The 13,252-nt window shown below is 36.4% G+C and overlaps 1 protein-coding gene across 1 annotated transcript in view; it reads right to left on the bottom strand.

Annotated features, from left to right (window-relative positions):
- Positions 1 to 682: 682 nt before the first annotated feature.
- LOC123531670 (BRCA1-associated RING domain protein 1-like) overlaps positions 683 to 13,252 on the bottom strand; it is a 31,125-nt gene continuing 18,555 nt past the window's right edge. Inside the window, exons 8-12 of the mRNA XM_053517760.1 lie at positions 4,187 to 4,289; positions 3,524 to 3,653; positions 2,981 to 3,082; positions 2,277 to 2,398; positions 683 to 1,531 (exon numbers count right to left, since the gene is read on the bottom strand). Coding sequence (XP_053373735.1) covers positions 1,199 to 1,531; positions 2,277 to 2,398; positions 2,981 to 3,082; positions 3,524 to 3,653; positions 4,187 to 4,289 — 790 coding nt within the window. The 3' untranslated portion in view covers positions 683 to 1,198. The remainder of the gene's footprint in view (positions 1,532 to 2,276; positions 2,399 to 2,980; positions 3,083 to 3,523; positions 3,654 to 4,186; positions 4,290 to 13,252) is intronic.

The raw sequence follows: 13,252 nt of genomic DNA on the forward strand, positions 1-13,252 counted from the left end.
AGGTTTTTCTATTATTTGACCTAATGACCTAGTTTTTGACGGCACGTGACCCAGTTTCGAACTTGACCTAGATATCATCAAGGTGAACGTTCTGACCAATTTTCATGAAGATCTTGTGAAATATATGGCCTCTAGAGAGGTCACAAGGTTTTTCTATTTTTAGACCTACTCACCTAGTTTTTGACGGCACGTGACCCAGTTTCGAACTTGACCTAGAAATCATCAAGGTGAACATTCTGACCAATTTTCATGAAGATCTTGTGAAATATATGGCCTCTAGAGAGGTCACAAGGTTTTTCTATTTTTAGATCTACTGACCTAGTTTTTGAAGGCACGTGACCCAGTTTCGAACTTGACCTAGATATCATCAAGGTGAACATTCTGACCAACTTTCATAAAGATCCCATGAAAAATGTGACCTCTATAGTGGTCACAAGCAAAAGTTTACGGACGGACGCACGGACGGACACTGCGCGATCACAAAAGCTCACCTTGTCACTTTGTGACAGGTGAGCTAAAAATAATCAGATGCTAAAAACCATTTGTTTGCGATAACATGACCTACCCTTGAAAATCGCTGTGACTCAACTTTTTATTCTGGCCAGTCAGATGAAAAGTTCTTCACCTATGATAATATGCAAAAAAAAAAAAAAAACCCCTCCCTACCTACCCACACAAAAAAATTTTGGGTTGTGTTTCCACAAACAAATTTTTAATTATGGCATGACTTGATGGATCAAACAGCAGCTACAAAGGGCTCCAGTCTGTCCTACATACAATCTAATAGGTGTAAAAAAACAAAAGGTTTTTATGGTCAAATACATTTGTTTTATACTATTCAATATACATGTACTCGACTTGCAATTTACTGGTATGCAATCAATTTTACATCCGACAGTTTTACTTCTGACAGCAGAATATGAAAATTATGACTGCTCAATTACTATTTATACGTATAACTGAACACTTAAACAGTAATCTGGATGTCCTAATAATTTGACATTCAAAATCACTTTTTTGCAGTTACTATTTTAACGTGTTGGTTCTGAATTAAACCATTCCACTGATGAAACAATGTGACTTAAGTTTTATCAAATGAAAGAATTGTTTTGAAACGGTAATAATTTCAATTTTTAAGCCTCTTTTAATCTTTCAGAGTTCTGACTTTTCAAGAAACACTGATAAGTGATAAATGGCTTTAACTAACATCAGGTAGTGGCAACAGTTTGAAATTTGCCACACAGTCCATTATCCATGTAGCTGGAATAGAACACATGTTCGCAGTCCTGATTGGTTTAAACTTAACATTTGCTTCATGAACAATGTAAACACAGCATGAAGCAAGTTCACTCTTCACATCCGCATGGTACGGTACTGTCAATGTCATCTCAAGATGACCCGGCTTTGGTTCACGACTCAACAGTTTGCCACCTCCAGCAGTTACAATACTGATGAAATCTTCTTTTGTTGGGTTGGCATATTCAAAACTTCCGTGGAAATAAAAGTAACAGCCATCAAACAATCCTGGAAGCTGTGGAAAAGGGAGTGAAAAAGGAAAATATCTTTAATATTCATAATAAATATGACTTTGCTTCTGTTCAAAAAAGCTTTAAAAAGTCCAATAATGGTACAAGTATAGAGTTACATGTTACATTCAGGTGTGGTTGCGACCTTTGAATCTGTGGTCCGATTTGGCATGGGGCACCTTTTATCTTATTCTGGTTAATTGTTTTTGCCAAGCTATTTGAATATCTATTCATGGACGTAAAAAGAAAATTGTTCTCTGCAAGAACTTAGAACAGCAAGACCCTGACAATTTCCCCAAATGGTTTGTTTTGTTTTTTGCTGGTTTTAACATCACGCTGGCACAATTACTGGTCATATGGCAACTTCTAGCTTTTGACGGTAGAGGAAGATCCCAGGTATTATTTCATCACAGGCAGGCACCAGGTAGAACCACTGACCTTCTTGAAGCCAGCTGGATCACTTCCCCAAATGAAAAATTCTAGGCCCTAAGTGAAGCTCAAACCCACATCTGTGAGGAGAAAATAAAGTCAGTGACCTTAACCACTCATCCACAGAGGCCCCCTCCCAACATGGATCATAGGTGGAGGATAAACAACTTGTCATATTGTCACAGACAACATGGACCCAACGGACAGAACTCGCAACCTCTTAATTTATTGAATAACGTTTTCCAGATAAAAATAAGTGTACAAATAAAATTATAAAATTACTTCTTCTTTTATAAATATAGTGTGGCAGATGTAGTTTACCTGTTGTTTCCTGTTCATTCTGCCTTTATATGGAGCCTGAGCATGCGGGAACAAGCTGGTTCCCTGTGCCTCAAAAGCTTCCTCACATACCAAACTACCAAGCTGTGAACTGGTCTCTAACCCTGGAATAAACATTACACACTTAGTGCATAGTGAAAATTCTGAAGGGTACAACATACCAGTAGTTATTTAATATTCTAGTCTGAAAAAAAAAATCCATTCACATTTTCATTTAAACCTGGCAATATTGACATCACATCAACATATTTGGTATCATAAAGCCGCTGAGGGATATAACATCTGATGTATTAATCTAAAAGTTGCTTCAGAACAAAAAGATATAACTTTACACTAAATTCACACACACTGTACTATTTATTAGGTGTGCAGAATAACTACGTAGAGGTATATGCACTCCTAAGTGATTCTACATAACATGTTAATCACTGAATTTTAACACTTAAAACAGGGCTTCGGCTAGCATCATGTCAACCTACAATATCTGGTGCCATACATGCACCATTTTAATCAAATTAAATATGAAAGACATATCAAAATGAAAATAATACCTTAAAGAAAAGACCTAAGTTATGATATTATCTCAACAATGATTTAGTTATATGTTGCATGTAAAAACAAAACGAAATACTGTTAAATCAAAGAGTTTTCAAAAACATTTAGCTCTGTGCTATGACATAACATACATTCCATATTCAGGATCCATTTTCCTGCAAGTATTGCCTGAACAATCTTGATGGTTCTTGGACACATTCCTTCACTGTTAAACTTTGTCACTATGTGGGTCACTGAAATACAGCACAAACAAATCAAATGGTTTCCCAGTTAGTTCTCATTTAAAACAGGTTGGTAAAGTTAAAGATTATGTGGGCTCGATTCATAACAGCAAGTTATCCCCATCACATAATGGGTATGACAAAATGCGCCATATTTTCGATCGGGCTATTCTGCATGTCCCACCGCAGGTGAATTGATGCAGTGCAAGTAGTCCGACTAAAATGAGAACCCTGCAAAATCGGTTTACCGGGTGAAATTGGTATTCACAAAAGAGCCAACCAACTAGTTTTCATTTTAACATATAGAACAAGAATATACATGAACGTGCAACCAGAGACACAACCTTTACTAATAATTCTGACATTGTTTTTGATGGAACAAGGAGTGCATTTACTTTTCAAAATAAATATAGGGACAACTTTTTAAAACTGTATATCAGACACTGTACCAACCTTCTGGGGTGACTTCATCTAGCAGTTTGACCTGTAACTGTGACGCTGCCTTCTGTAACAAAACTTTTTCTTCTCTCGATAGGCCTGTCCCCATCAGACAAGGTGTCTGGTACTCCAATACATCCACTGGCTGTAAAATAAATGTAAAATGAAAAAAGTCTGTACCTCATGTTGTAGCTGAATGATAGTTTTATTACCTTGAGTTTCAGTTTTCAACCGATTTGGTTTTCACATGCATAAAACGTCAGGCACTGGGTAGAACCAGGGTCCTTCCGTAAGACAGGTGGATGGCTTCCTCAAATAAAGAATTAAAGCGAAGCTCGGACCTGCATCTGTGGCGGCATTTCAAAGTCTGCAACCTTAACCACAGAGGCCCCAAAGTATAGATAATACGCGCTTAAACAGCAATACCTTATAGGGAAGCAGGCTGTACAAAGCTGAAAATTATACTACAGTTTACAATTTATTACAGTTTTTTAGTTTTGTATTATCAACCAGTATTTACAACACTGCCAAGATATTACGATGTGTTGAAGAAACTCTTCTGTATCTTCCTGGGTCAAAAACAGTGTATTATCCCAGCAGGAATGGAAATAATGGAAACCTTTAGTGTGGGAAAATGTAGAAAATAGTTACTTTTATCTAGTCTAGCAGACAACCTACCTGACTGGTCCGAGTATCAGCAGACGACATAACAGGTGTCTCTAGCGCTTTCTTCATTGTCTGTGTAATAGCAAGGTCCCAAGCTGTATGTCCATGCATGTTCCTAAAAATATCCACACAGTGTATAACAGTCAAATACAATGCTGGAAACAACTAGAACTGTCACAGGAGTGACTCATACCCCCACCATACGGTCTTGTCACAGAAGAATGGCAACCATAAGAAATCTTAACAAGAGCACCGCCTTGCGGGTGCTGACGCTCATCTGATTTTTTTTGTGTAATAGAAATATTGTCCTACCCATGATTTTCTACCCATGATTTTCTAAGTCTAAAAAGGGCCATCACTCTTGCAAAAAGCAGGATAGAGTTATGTTTCTTGATGTACAGTGTCCACTTATGATGGTGAAAAACTGTTGCAAGTTTTAAAGCAATAGCTTTGATAGTTTATGAGAAAAGTTGACTTAAACATAATATTCAACCATTTTTCTAAGTCCAAAAGGGGCAATAATTATTGCAAAAAGCAGGATGGAGTTATGTTGCTTGCTGTACAGGGTCAGCTTATGAGGGTGAACAAGAGTTGCAAGCTTTGATAGTTTAAGAGAAAAAGTTGACCTAAACATAAAACTTAACCAAGAAATCTGATATTTTCTAAGTCCAAAAGGGGCCATAAATCTTGCAAAAAGCAGGATGGAGTTATGTTTCTTGCTGTACAGGGTCAGCTTATGATGGTGAACAAGTGTTGCAAGTTTTAAAGGAATAGCTTTGATAGTTTAGGATAAAAGCTGACCTAAACATAAAACTTAACCAAGAAAACTGATTTTCTAAGTCCAAAAGGGGCAATAATTCTTGCAAAAAGCAAGATGGAGTTATGTTTCTTGATGTACAGGGTCTGCTTATGATGGTGAACAAGTATTCCAAGTTTCAAAGCAAAAGCTTTGATAGTTTAGGAGAAAAGTTGACCTAAACATAAAACTTAACCAAGAAATCTGATATTTTCTAAGTACAAAAGGGGCCATCAATCTTGCAAAAAGCAAGATGGAGTTATGTTTCTTGCTATACAGGGTCAGCTTATGATGGTGAACAAGTATTCCAAGTTTCAAAGCAATAGCTTTGATAGTTTAGGAGAAAAGCTGACCTAAACATAAAACTTAACCAGGCAACGCCAACGCAGACGCCGACGCCGACAACCGCTCAAGTGATGACAATAACTCATCATTTTTTTTCAAAAAATCAGATGAGCTAAAAATACTTTGGAGTACTTCATCCTGGGCTTCCACATATAAGTAATACTAGTATAATACTAGTATAGTAATACCAGTAAATATATTAAATCTCTAATATTAGAGATACACTAAAAGTGAATACAAAAAAGTGTCTTACTGACCCATGTTACCACAGAAAAATGTTTTTACTTTTTACATAGGACTTACAATAAAAAAGTTAGAAAAATACCTAAAATATTGAAAATCTAAAAATAGGATTTCTAAAAAAAGAAACTCAGTACAAAAGTTAAAAAAAAGTTACTTCTCTTTGGCTCTAAGCCAATCAGAATGAGATAAAGTGAAAATACATCAAAATTAACCTTAAATTCTAGGTAAAAGGGGACACAATTCAAGAAAAATTAGTGTCAAAGTTATGCATCTTGTGTCACATGATGTGGGTGATGAGGTGGAACATCTATTTTAAGTCTGAATCAAATCCATTCAGTAGTAACTGAGATATTGTGAAAATACATCAAAATTAACCTTAAATTCTAAGTAAAAAGGGGCATAATTCATGAAAAATTGGTGTCAGAGTTATGCACCTTGTGTCACATGATGTGGGTGATGAGGTGGAACATCTATTTTAAGTTTGAATCAAATCCATTTTGTAATAATTGAGATATAGTGAAAATACATCAAAATCAACCTTAAATTTAAAGTAAAAGGGGACATAATTCATAAAAAATTTATGTCAGAGTTAAGCACCTTATGTCACATCATCTGGGTGATGAGGTGGAACAACAATTTTAAGTTTGAATCAGTTCCATTTAGTAATAACTGAGATACAGTGAAAATACAACAAAATTAACCTTAAATTCTAAGTAAAAGGGGACATAATTCATGAAAACTAGGTGTAAAAGTTATGCACCTTGTGTCACATGATGTAGGCACATGATGTGGGTGATGAGGTGGAACATTTATTTTAAGTTTGAATCAAATCCATTCAGTAGTAACTGAGATATAGTGAAAATACATCAAAATCAACCTTAAATTCTAAGTAAAAGGGGTATAATTCATAAAACAAGAGCTGTCCGTAAGACAGCCAAGCTCGACTATTCCAAATATTGTCACAGAAGAAGGAAATTATTACCCAAAATGTTAAATATCAAAAGAGTTTAAGTTCGAAAGGGGACATAATTTGACCAAAATACATATCAGAGTTATGGGACTTGATGCTATCAACTAGTTTTATAACCCCGAAGAAACATGTTAGGTTTAAATTCAATATCTGCATTAGTTTTGGAGATAGTTACTTGCATGTAAACTTTAACCAGAATTTTCTAAGTCCAAAAGGGGGCATAATTTGTTCAAAATACATGTTAAGAGTTATGGAACTTGACCTAGTGAGGCTGGTAATTGACCTAGAAAAGGAATAAATAAGATTCAAAGCTAAATGCCTTTTGGTAATAGCTGTATGTACTTGCACGCAAAACTTTAACCAGAATTTTCTAAGTCCAAAAGGGGGCATAATTTGCCCAAAATACATGTCAGAGTTATGGGACTTGATTCTATCAACTAGTTTTATAACCCTGAAGACACATGTGAAGTTTCAATTTAATATCTATATTAGTTTTTGAGATAGTAACTTGCATGTAAAACTTTAACCAGGATTTTCTAAGTCCAAAAGGGGGCATAATTTGCCCAAAATACATGTCAGAGTTATGGGACTTGTCCCAGTGAGGTAGGTAATTGATCTAGAAAAAGAACAAGAGCTGTCCATAAGACAGCCAAGCTCGACTATTCGAAATATTGTCCCAGAAGCAGGAAAATATTACCCAAAAAGGTTAAATATCAAAAGAGTTTTAAGTTCAAAAGGGGGCATAATTTGACCAAAATGCATATCAGTTATGGGACTTGCTGCTATCAACTAGTTTTATAACCCCGAAGGCACATGTGAAGCTTCAGTTCAATATCTGCATTAGTTTTGGAGATAGAAACTCGCATGTAAAACTTTAACCAGAATTTTCAAAGTCCAAAAAGGGGAATAATTTGCTCAAAATACATGTAAGAGTTATGGGACTTGATCCAGTGAGGTTAGTAATTGATCTAGAAAAAGAAAAAATAAGTTTCAAATCTATATGCCTTTTAGTAATAGCTGTATGTACTCGCACGTAAAACTTTAACCAGAATTTGCTAAGTCCAAAAGGGGGCATAATTTGGCAAAAATGAAAGTCAGAGTTATGGGACTTGATGCTATCAACTAGTTTTATAACCCCGAAGACACGTGAAGTTTCAAATCAATATCTGCATTAGTTTTGGAGATAGTAACTTGCATGTAAAACTTTAACCAAAATTTTCTAAGTCCAAAAGGGGGCATAATTTGCTCAAAATACATGTCAGAGTTATGGGACTTGACCCAGAGAGGTTGGTAATTGACCTAGAAAAAGAAAAAATAAGTTTCAAAGCTATATGCCTTTAATTGATGGCTGTATGTACTTGCATGCAAAAACTTAACCAAGGTGTGACGCCGACGCCGACGCCAGGGTAAGTAGAATAGCTAGACTATTCTTCGAATAGTCGAGCTAAAAAATAAGTTTCAAATCTATATGCCTTTTAGTAATAGCTGTATGTACTTGCACGCAAAACTTTAACCAGAATTTTCTAAGTCCAAAAGGGGGCATAATTTGGCCAAAATGAAGGTCAGAGTTATGGGACTTGGTGCTATCAACTAGTTTTATAACCCCGAAGACACATGTAAAGTTTCAATTCAATATCTGCATTAGTTTTGGAGATAGTAACTTGCATGTAAAACTTTAACCAGGATTTTCTAAGTCCAAAAGGGGGCATAATTTGCCCAAAATACATGTCAGAGTTATGGGACTTGTCCCAGTGAGGTAGGTAATTGATCTAGAAAAAGAACAAGAGCTGTCGGAGGACAGCAACGCTCGACTATTCAACAGCCTTGTCGATTGAATGAATACGAAAGTCGAAAAAGGGGCATAATTTAAAAAAAGCAAAATAGGGTTATGGAACCTGCATAGTGCTTATCAGCTCATGACAGTGGACAAGTGTGTGAAGTTTCAATCCATTCCCATTAGAGGGTACTGAGATACCAGCTTACATATAAGAACTTAACCCAAAACTCCTAAGTTTAAAAAGGTGCATAATTTTGTAAAATGCAAAGTTGAGTTATTGACCCTTTGCACTGCATGTCATATCATGACAGTGAACAAGTGTGTGAAGTTTCAATCCTTTCCCATTAGTGGATACTGAGATACCAGCTTACATACAAAACCTTACCAAAAAATTCTAAGTCGAAAAAGGGGCATAATTTTGTAAAAAAGCAAAATAGAGTTATGGAACCTGCTTTGTGCATGTCAGATCATGACAGTGAACAAGTGTGTGAAGTTTCAATCCATTCCAATTAGTGAGTACTGAGATACCAGCTTACATACAAAACCTTAACCAAAAAATTCTAAGTCGAAAAAGGGGCATAATTTTGTAAAAAAGCAAAATAGAGTTATGGACCTGTGCAATGTAAGTCAGTTTATCACAGTGAATAAGTGTGTGAAGTTTCAATCCATTCCCACAAGTGGTTACTGAGATACCAGCTTACATACAAAATCTTAACCAAAAATTTGTAAGTCAAACAAGGGGCATAATTTTGTAAACAAGAGGACCATGATGGTCCTGAATCGCTCACCTCTTCTTACATGACCCAGTTTTGAGTATGACGTCATTTTTTCTATTATTTGACATAGTGACCTAGTTTTTGAGCTCATGTGACCCAGTTTTGAACTTTACCTAGATATTATCAAGATAAAAATTCTGACCAATTTTCATGAAGATCCATTGAAAAATATGGTCTCTAGAGAGGTCACAAGGTTTTTCTATTATTTGACCTATTGATCTAGTTTTCGAAGGTACGTGACCCTGTTTTGAACTTTAACTAGATATCATCAAGGTGAACATTCTCACTAATTTTCATGAAAATCTCATGAAAAATATGGCCTCTAGAGAGGTCACAAGGTTTTTCTATTTTTATATCTACTGACCTAGTTTTTGACTGCAGTTGACCCAGTTTCAAACTTGACCTAGATATCATCAAGATGAACATTCAGACCAATTTTCATACAGATCCCATGAAAAGTATGGTATCTAGAGAGGTCACAAGGTTTTTTTATTATTTGACCTACTGACCTAGTTTTTTATGGCATGTGACCCAGTTTCAAACTTGACCTAGATATCATCAAGGTGAACATTCTGACCAATTTTTATGGAGATCCATTCAAAAGTATGGCGTCTAGAGAGGTCACAAGGTTTTTCTATTTTTAGACCTACTGACCTAGTTTTTGACCGCACATGACCCTGTTTCAAACTTGACCTAGATATCATCAAGATGAACATTCAGACCAACTTTCATCAAATCCCATGAAAAATATGGCCTTTAGAGAGGTCACAAGGTTTTTCTATTATTTGACCTACTGACCTAGTTTTTGATGGCACGTGACCCACTTTCGAACTTGACCTAGATATCATCAAGATGAACATTCAGACCAACTTTAATACAGATCCCATGAAAAATATGGCCTCTAGAGAGGTCACAAGGTTTTTCTGTTATTTGACCTACTGACCTAGTTTTTGAAGGCATGTGACCCAGTTTCGAACTTGACCTAGATATCATCAAGGTGAACATTCAGACCAATTTTTATGAAGATCTCATGAAATATATGGCCTCTAGAGAGGTCACAAGGTTTTTCTATTTTTAGACCTACTGACCTAGTTTTTGACCGCACGTGACCCAGTTTCGAACTTGACCTAGATATCATCAAGATGAACATTCAGACCAACTTTCATACAGATCCCATGAAAAATATGGCTTTTAGAGAGGTCAAAAGGTTTTTCTATTTTTAGACCTACTGATCTAGTTTTTGAAGGCACCTGACCCAGTTTCGAACTTGACCTAGATATCATCAAGGTGAACGTTCTGACCAATTTTCATGAAGATCTTGTGAAATATATGGCCTCTAGAGAGGTCACAAGGTTTTTCTATTTTTAGACCTACTGACCTAGTTTTTGAAGGCACGTGATCCAGTTTCGAACTTGACCTAGATATCATCAAGGTGAACGTTCTGACCAATTTTCATGAAGATCTTGTGAAATATATGGCCTCTAGAGAGGTCACAAGGTTTTTCTATTTTTAGACCTACTGACCTAGTTTTTGACGGCATGTGACCCAGTTTCGAACATGACCTAGATATCATCAAGGTGAACATTAAGACCAATTTTCATGAAGATCTTGTGAAATATATGGCCTCTAGAGAGGTCACAAGGTTTTTCTATTTTTAGACCTACTGACCTAGTTTTGAAAGGCACGTGACCCAGTTTCGAACTTGACCTAGATATCATCAAGGTGAACGTTCTGACCAATTTTCATGAAGATCTTGTGAAATATATGGCCTCTAGAGAGGTCACAAGGTTTTTCTATTTTTAGACCTACTGACCTAGTTTTTGATGGCACGTGACCCAGTTTCGAACTTGACCTAGATATCATCAAGGTGAACATTCTGACCAATTTTCATGAAGATCTTGTGAAATATATGGCCTCTAGAGAGGTCACAAGGTTTTTCTATTTTTAGACCTACTGACCTAGTTTTTGAAAGCATGTGACCCAGTTTCGAACTTGACCTAGATATCATCAAGATGAACATTCTGACCAACTTTCATAAAGATCCCATGAAAAATGTGACCTCTAGAGTGGTCACAAGCAAAAGTTTACGGACGCACGGACGCACTGACGGACGACGGACACCGCGCGATCACAAAAGCTCACCTTGTCACTTTGTGACAGGTGAGCTAAAAAGCAAAATAGAGTTATGGGACCTGTGCAGTGTAAGTCAGTTTATCACAGTGAATAAGTGTGTGAAGTTTCAACCATTCCCACATGTGGTTGCTGAGATACCAGCTTACATACAAAACTTAACCAAATTGGGACGCGGACGCGGACCCAGACGCCGACGCCGACGCCGACGCATGGTCGAGTCCAATAGCTCTACTATTCTATGAATAGTCGAGCTAAAAAATAAGTTTCAAATCTATATGCCTTTTAGTAACAGCTGTATGTACTTGCATGCAAAACTTTAACCAGGATTTTCTAAGTCCAAAAGGGGGCATAATTTGCTCAAAATACATGTCAGAGTTATGGGACTTGACCCAGTGAGGTAGGTAATTGATCTAGAAAAAGAAAAAATAAGTTTCAAATCTATATGCCTTTTAGTAATAGCTGTATGTACTTGCACGCAAAACTTTAACCAGAATTTGCTAAGTCCAAAAGGGGGCATAATTTGGCCAAAATGAAGGTCAGAGTTATGGGACTTGGTGCTATCACCTAGTTTTATAACCCCAAAGACATATGTGAAGTTTCAATTCAATATCTGCATTAGTTTTGGAGATAGTAACTTGCATGTAAAACTTTAACCAGAATTTTCTAAGTCCAAAAGGGGGCATAATTTGCTCAAAATACATGTTAGAGTTATGGAACTTGACCCAGTGAGGTTGGTAATTGACCTAGAAAAAGAATAAATAAGTTTCAAAGCTATATGCCTTTAAATGATAGCTGTATGTACTTGCATGCAAAAACTTAACCAAGGTGTGACGCCGACGCCGACGCCAGGGTGAGTAGAATAGCTAGACTATTCTTCGAATAGTCGAGCTAAAAATGGTGTCAGAGTTATGCACCTTGTGTCACATGATGTGGGTGATGAGGTGGAACATCTATTTTAAGTTTGAATCAAATCCATTTAGTAATAACTGAGATATAGTGAAAATACAACAAAATTAACCTTAAATTCTAAGTAAAAGGGGACATAATTCATGAAAACTTGGTGTCAAGAGTTATGCAACTTGTGTCACATGATGTGGGTGATAAGGTGGAACATGTATTTTAAGTTTGAATCAAATCCATTTGGTAATAACTGAGATAATAGATTTCGGGACGGGACGGGACGGGACGGGACGCGACGGGACGCGACAAAACTGACTCCTATATACCCCCCTCAAACATGTTTGGTGGGGGTATAATGATCGGTGGCACCATGCAAAATATCCACACTGTACAACAGTCAAAAACAATGCAGGAAATACTGATGGGTGGCACCATGCAAAATATCCTCTCAGTGTATAACAGTCAAATACAATGGTTGAAATACTGACAGGAGGATACATGCTTACATTTCTGTTTAAGGAGATGTATTTTATTCTTCAATTTAAAACAAAAATTCAGAATGGTATCAGGCATATTTTCTCCTGCTTAGTTCGCAACAATCTTCAACAATAATCAACAGTCATACTCCTGAGCTTAGATTTGCATCTACTAAGTTCCAAGATGAGACTAAAACTCTTACATCATTAGCAAAATTTGTTGTCCATAGGTGATTAAACTAAGTATGTTTAGACTCTTGTCCAGTATCTCCGTCATTTTAATAACAGGTTTGTACACCATTTCCTTGTGTTATAATTTGCTTTCATGTCTCATTTAATGTAAATCTTCTGATCTATAGTATATGACGGAATTCACATTGACTTTCAATATTTAATTCCCTCAACTTTAAATAAGCAATTTCAGAAAGAGTTCCATAAAAAGTTAAGACAAAGCACAGGAGAAGAATAATACTGAACAGTCTACAGTGAAACACTGCAGTTCAAGCACCAATGATTCATGCATCTGAGCAAGAGCAATTCATGTTACCACCATCCAGTTTCCTTTTTATTTTCTATCTTTGGACTGATCGAAATCCAGGATAACTTATATATTTTGCTCAACCCCAAGCAACCAAGTGAACAGTGTTTTACTGTATTTGTCT

Source organism: Mercenaria mercenaria, chromosome 11 (genome assembly GCF_021730395.1).
Source record: "Mercenaria mercenaria strain notata chromosome 11, MADL_Memer_1, whole genome shotgun sequence".
NCBI classification, from domain to species: Eukaryota; Metazoa; Mollusca; class Bivalvia; order Venerida; family Veneridae; genus Mercenaria; species Mercenaria mercenaria.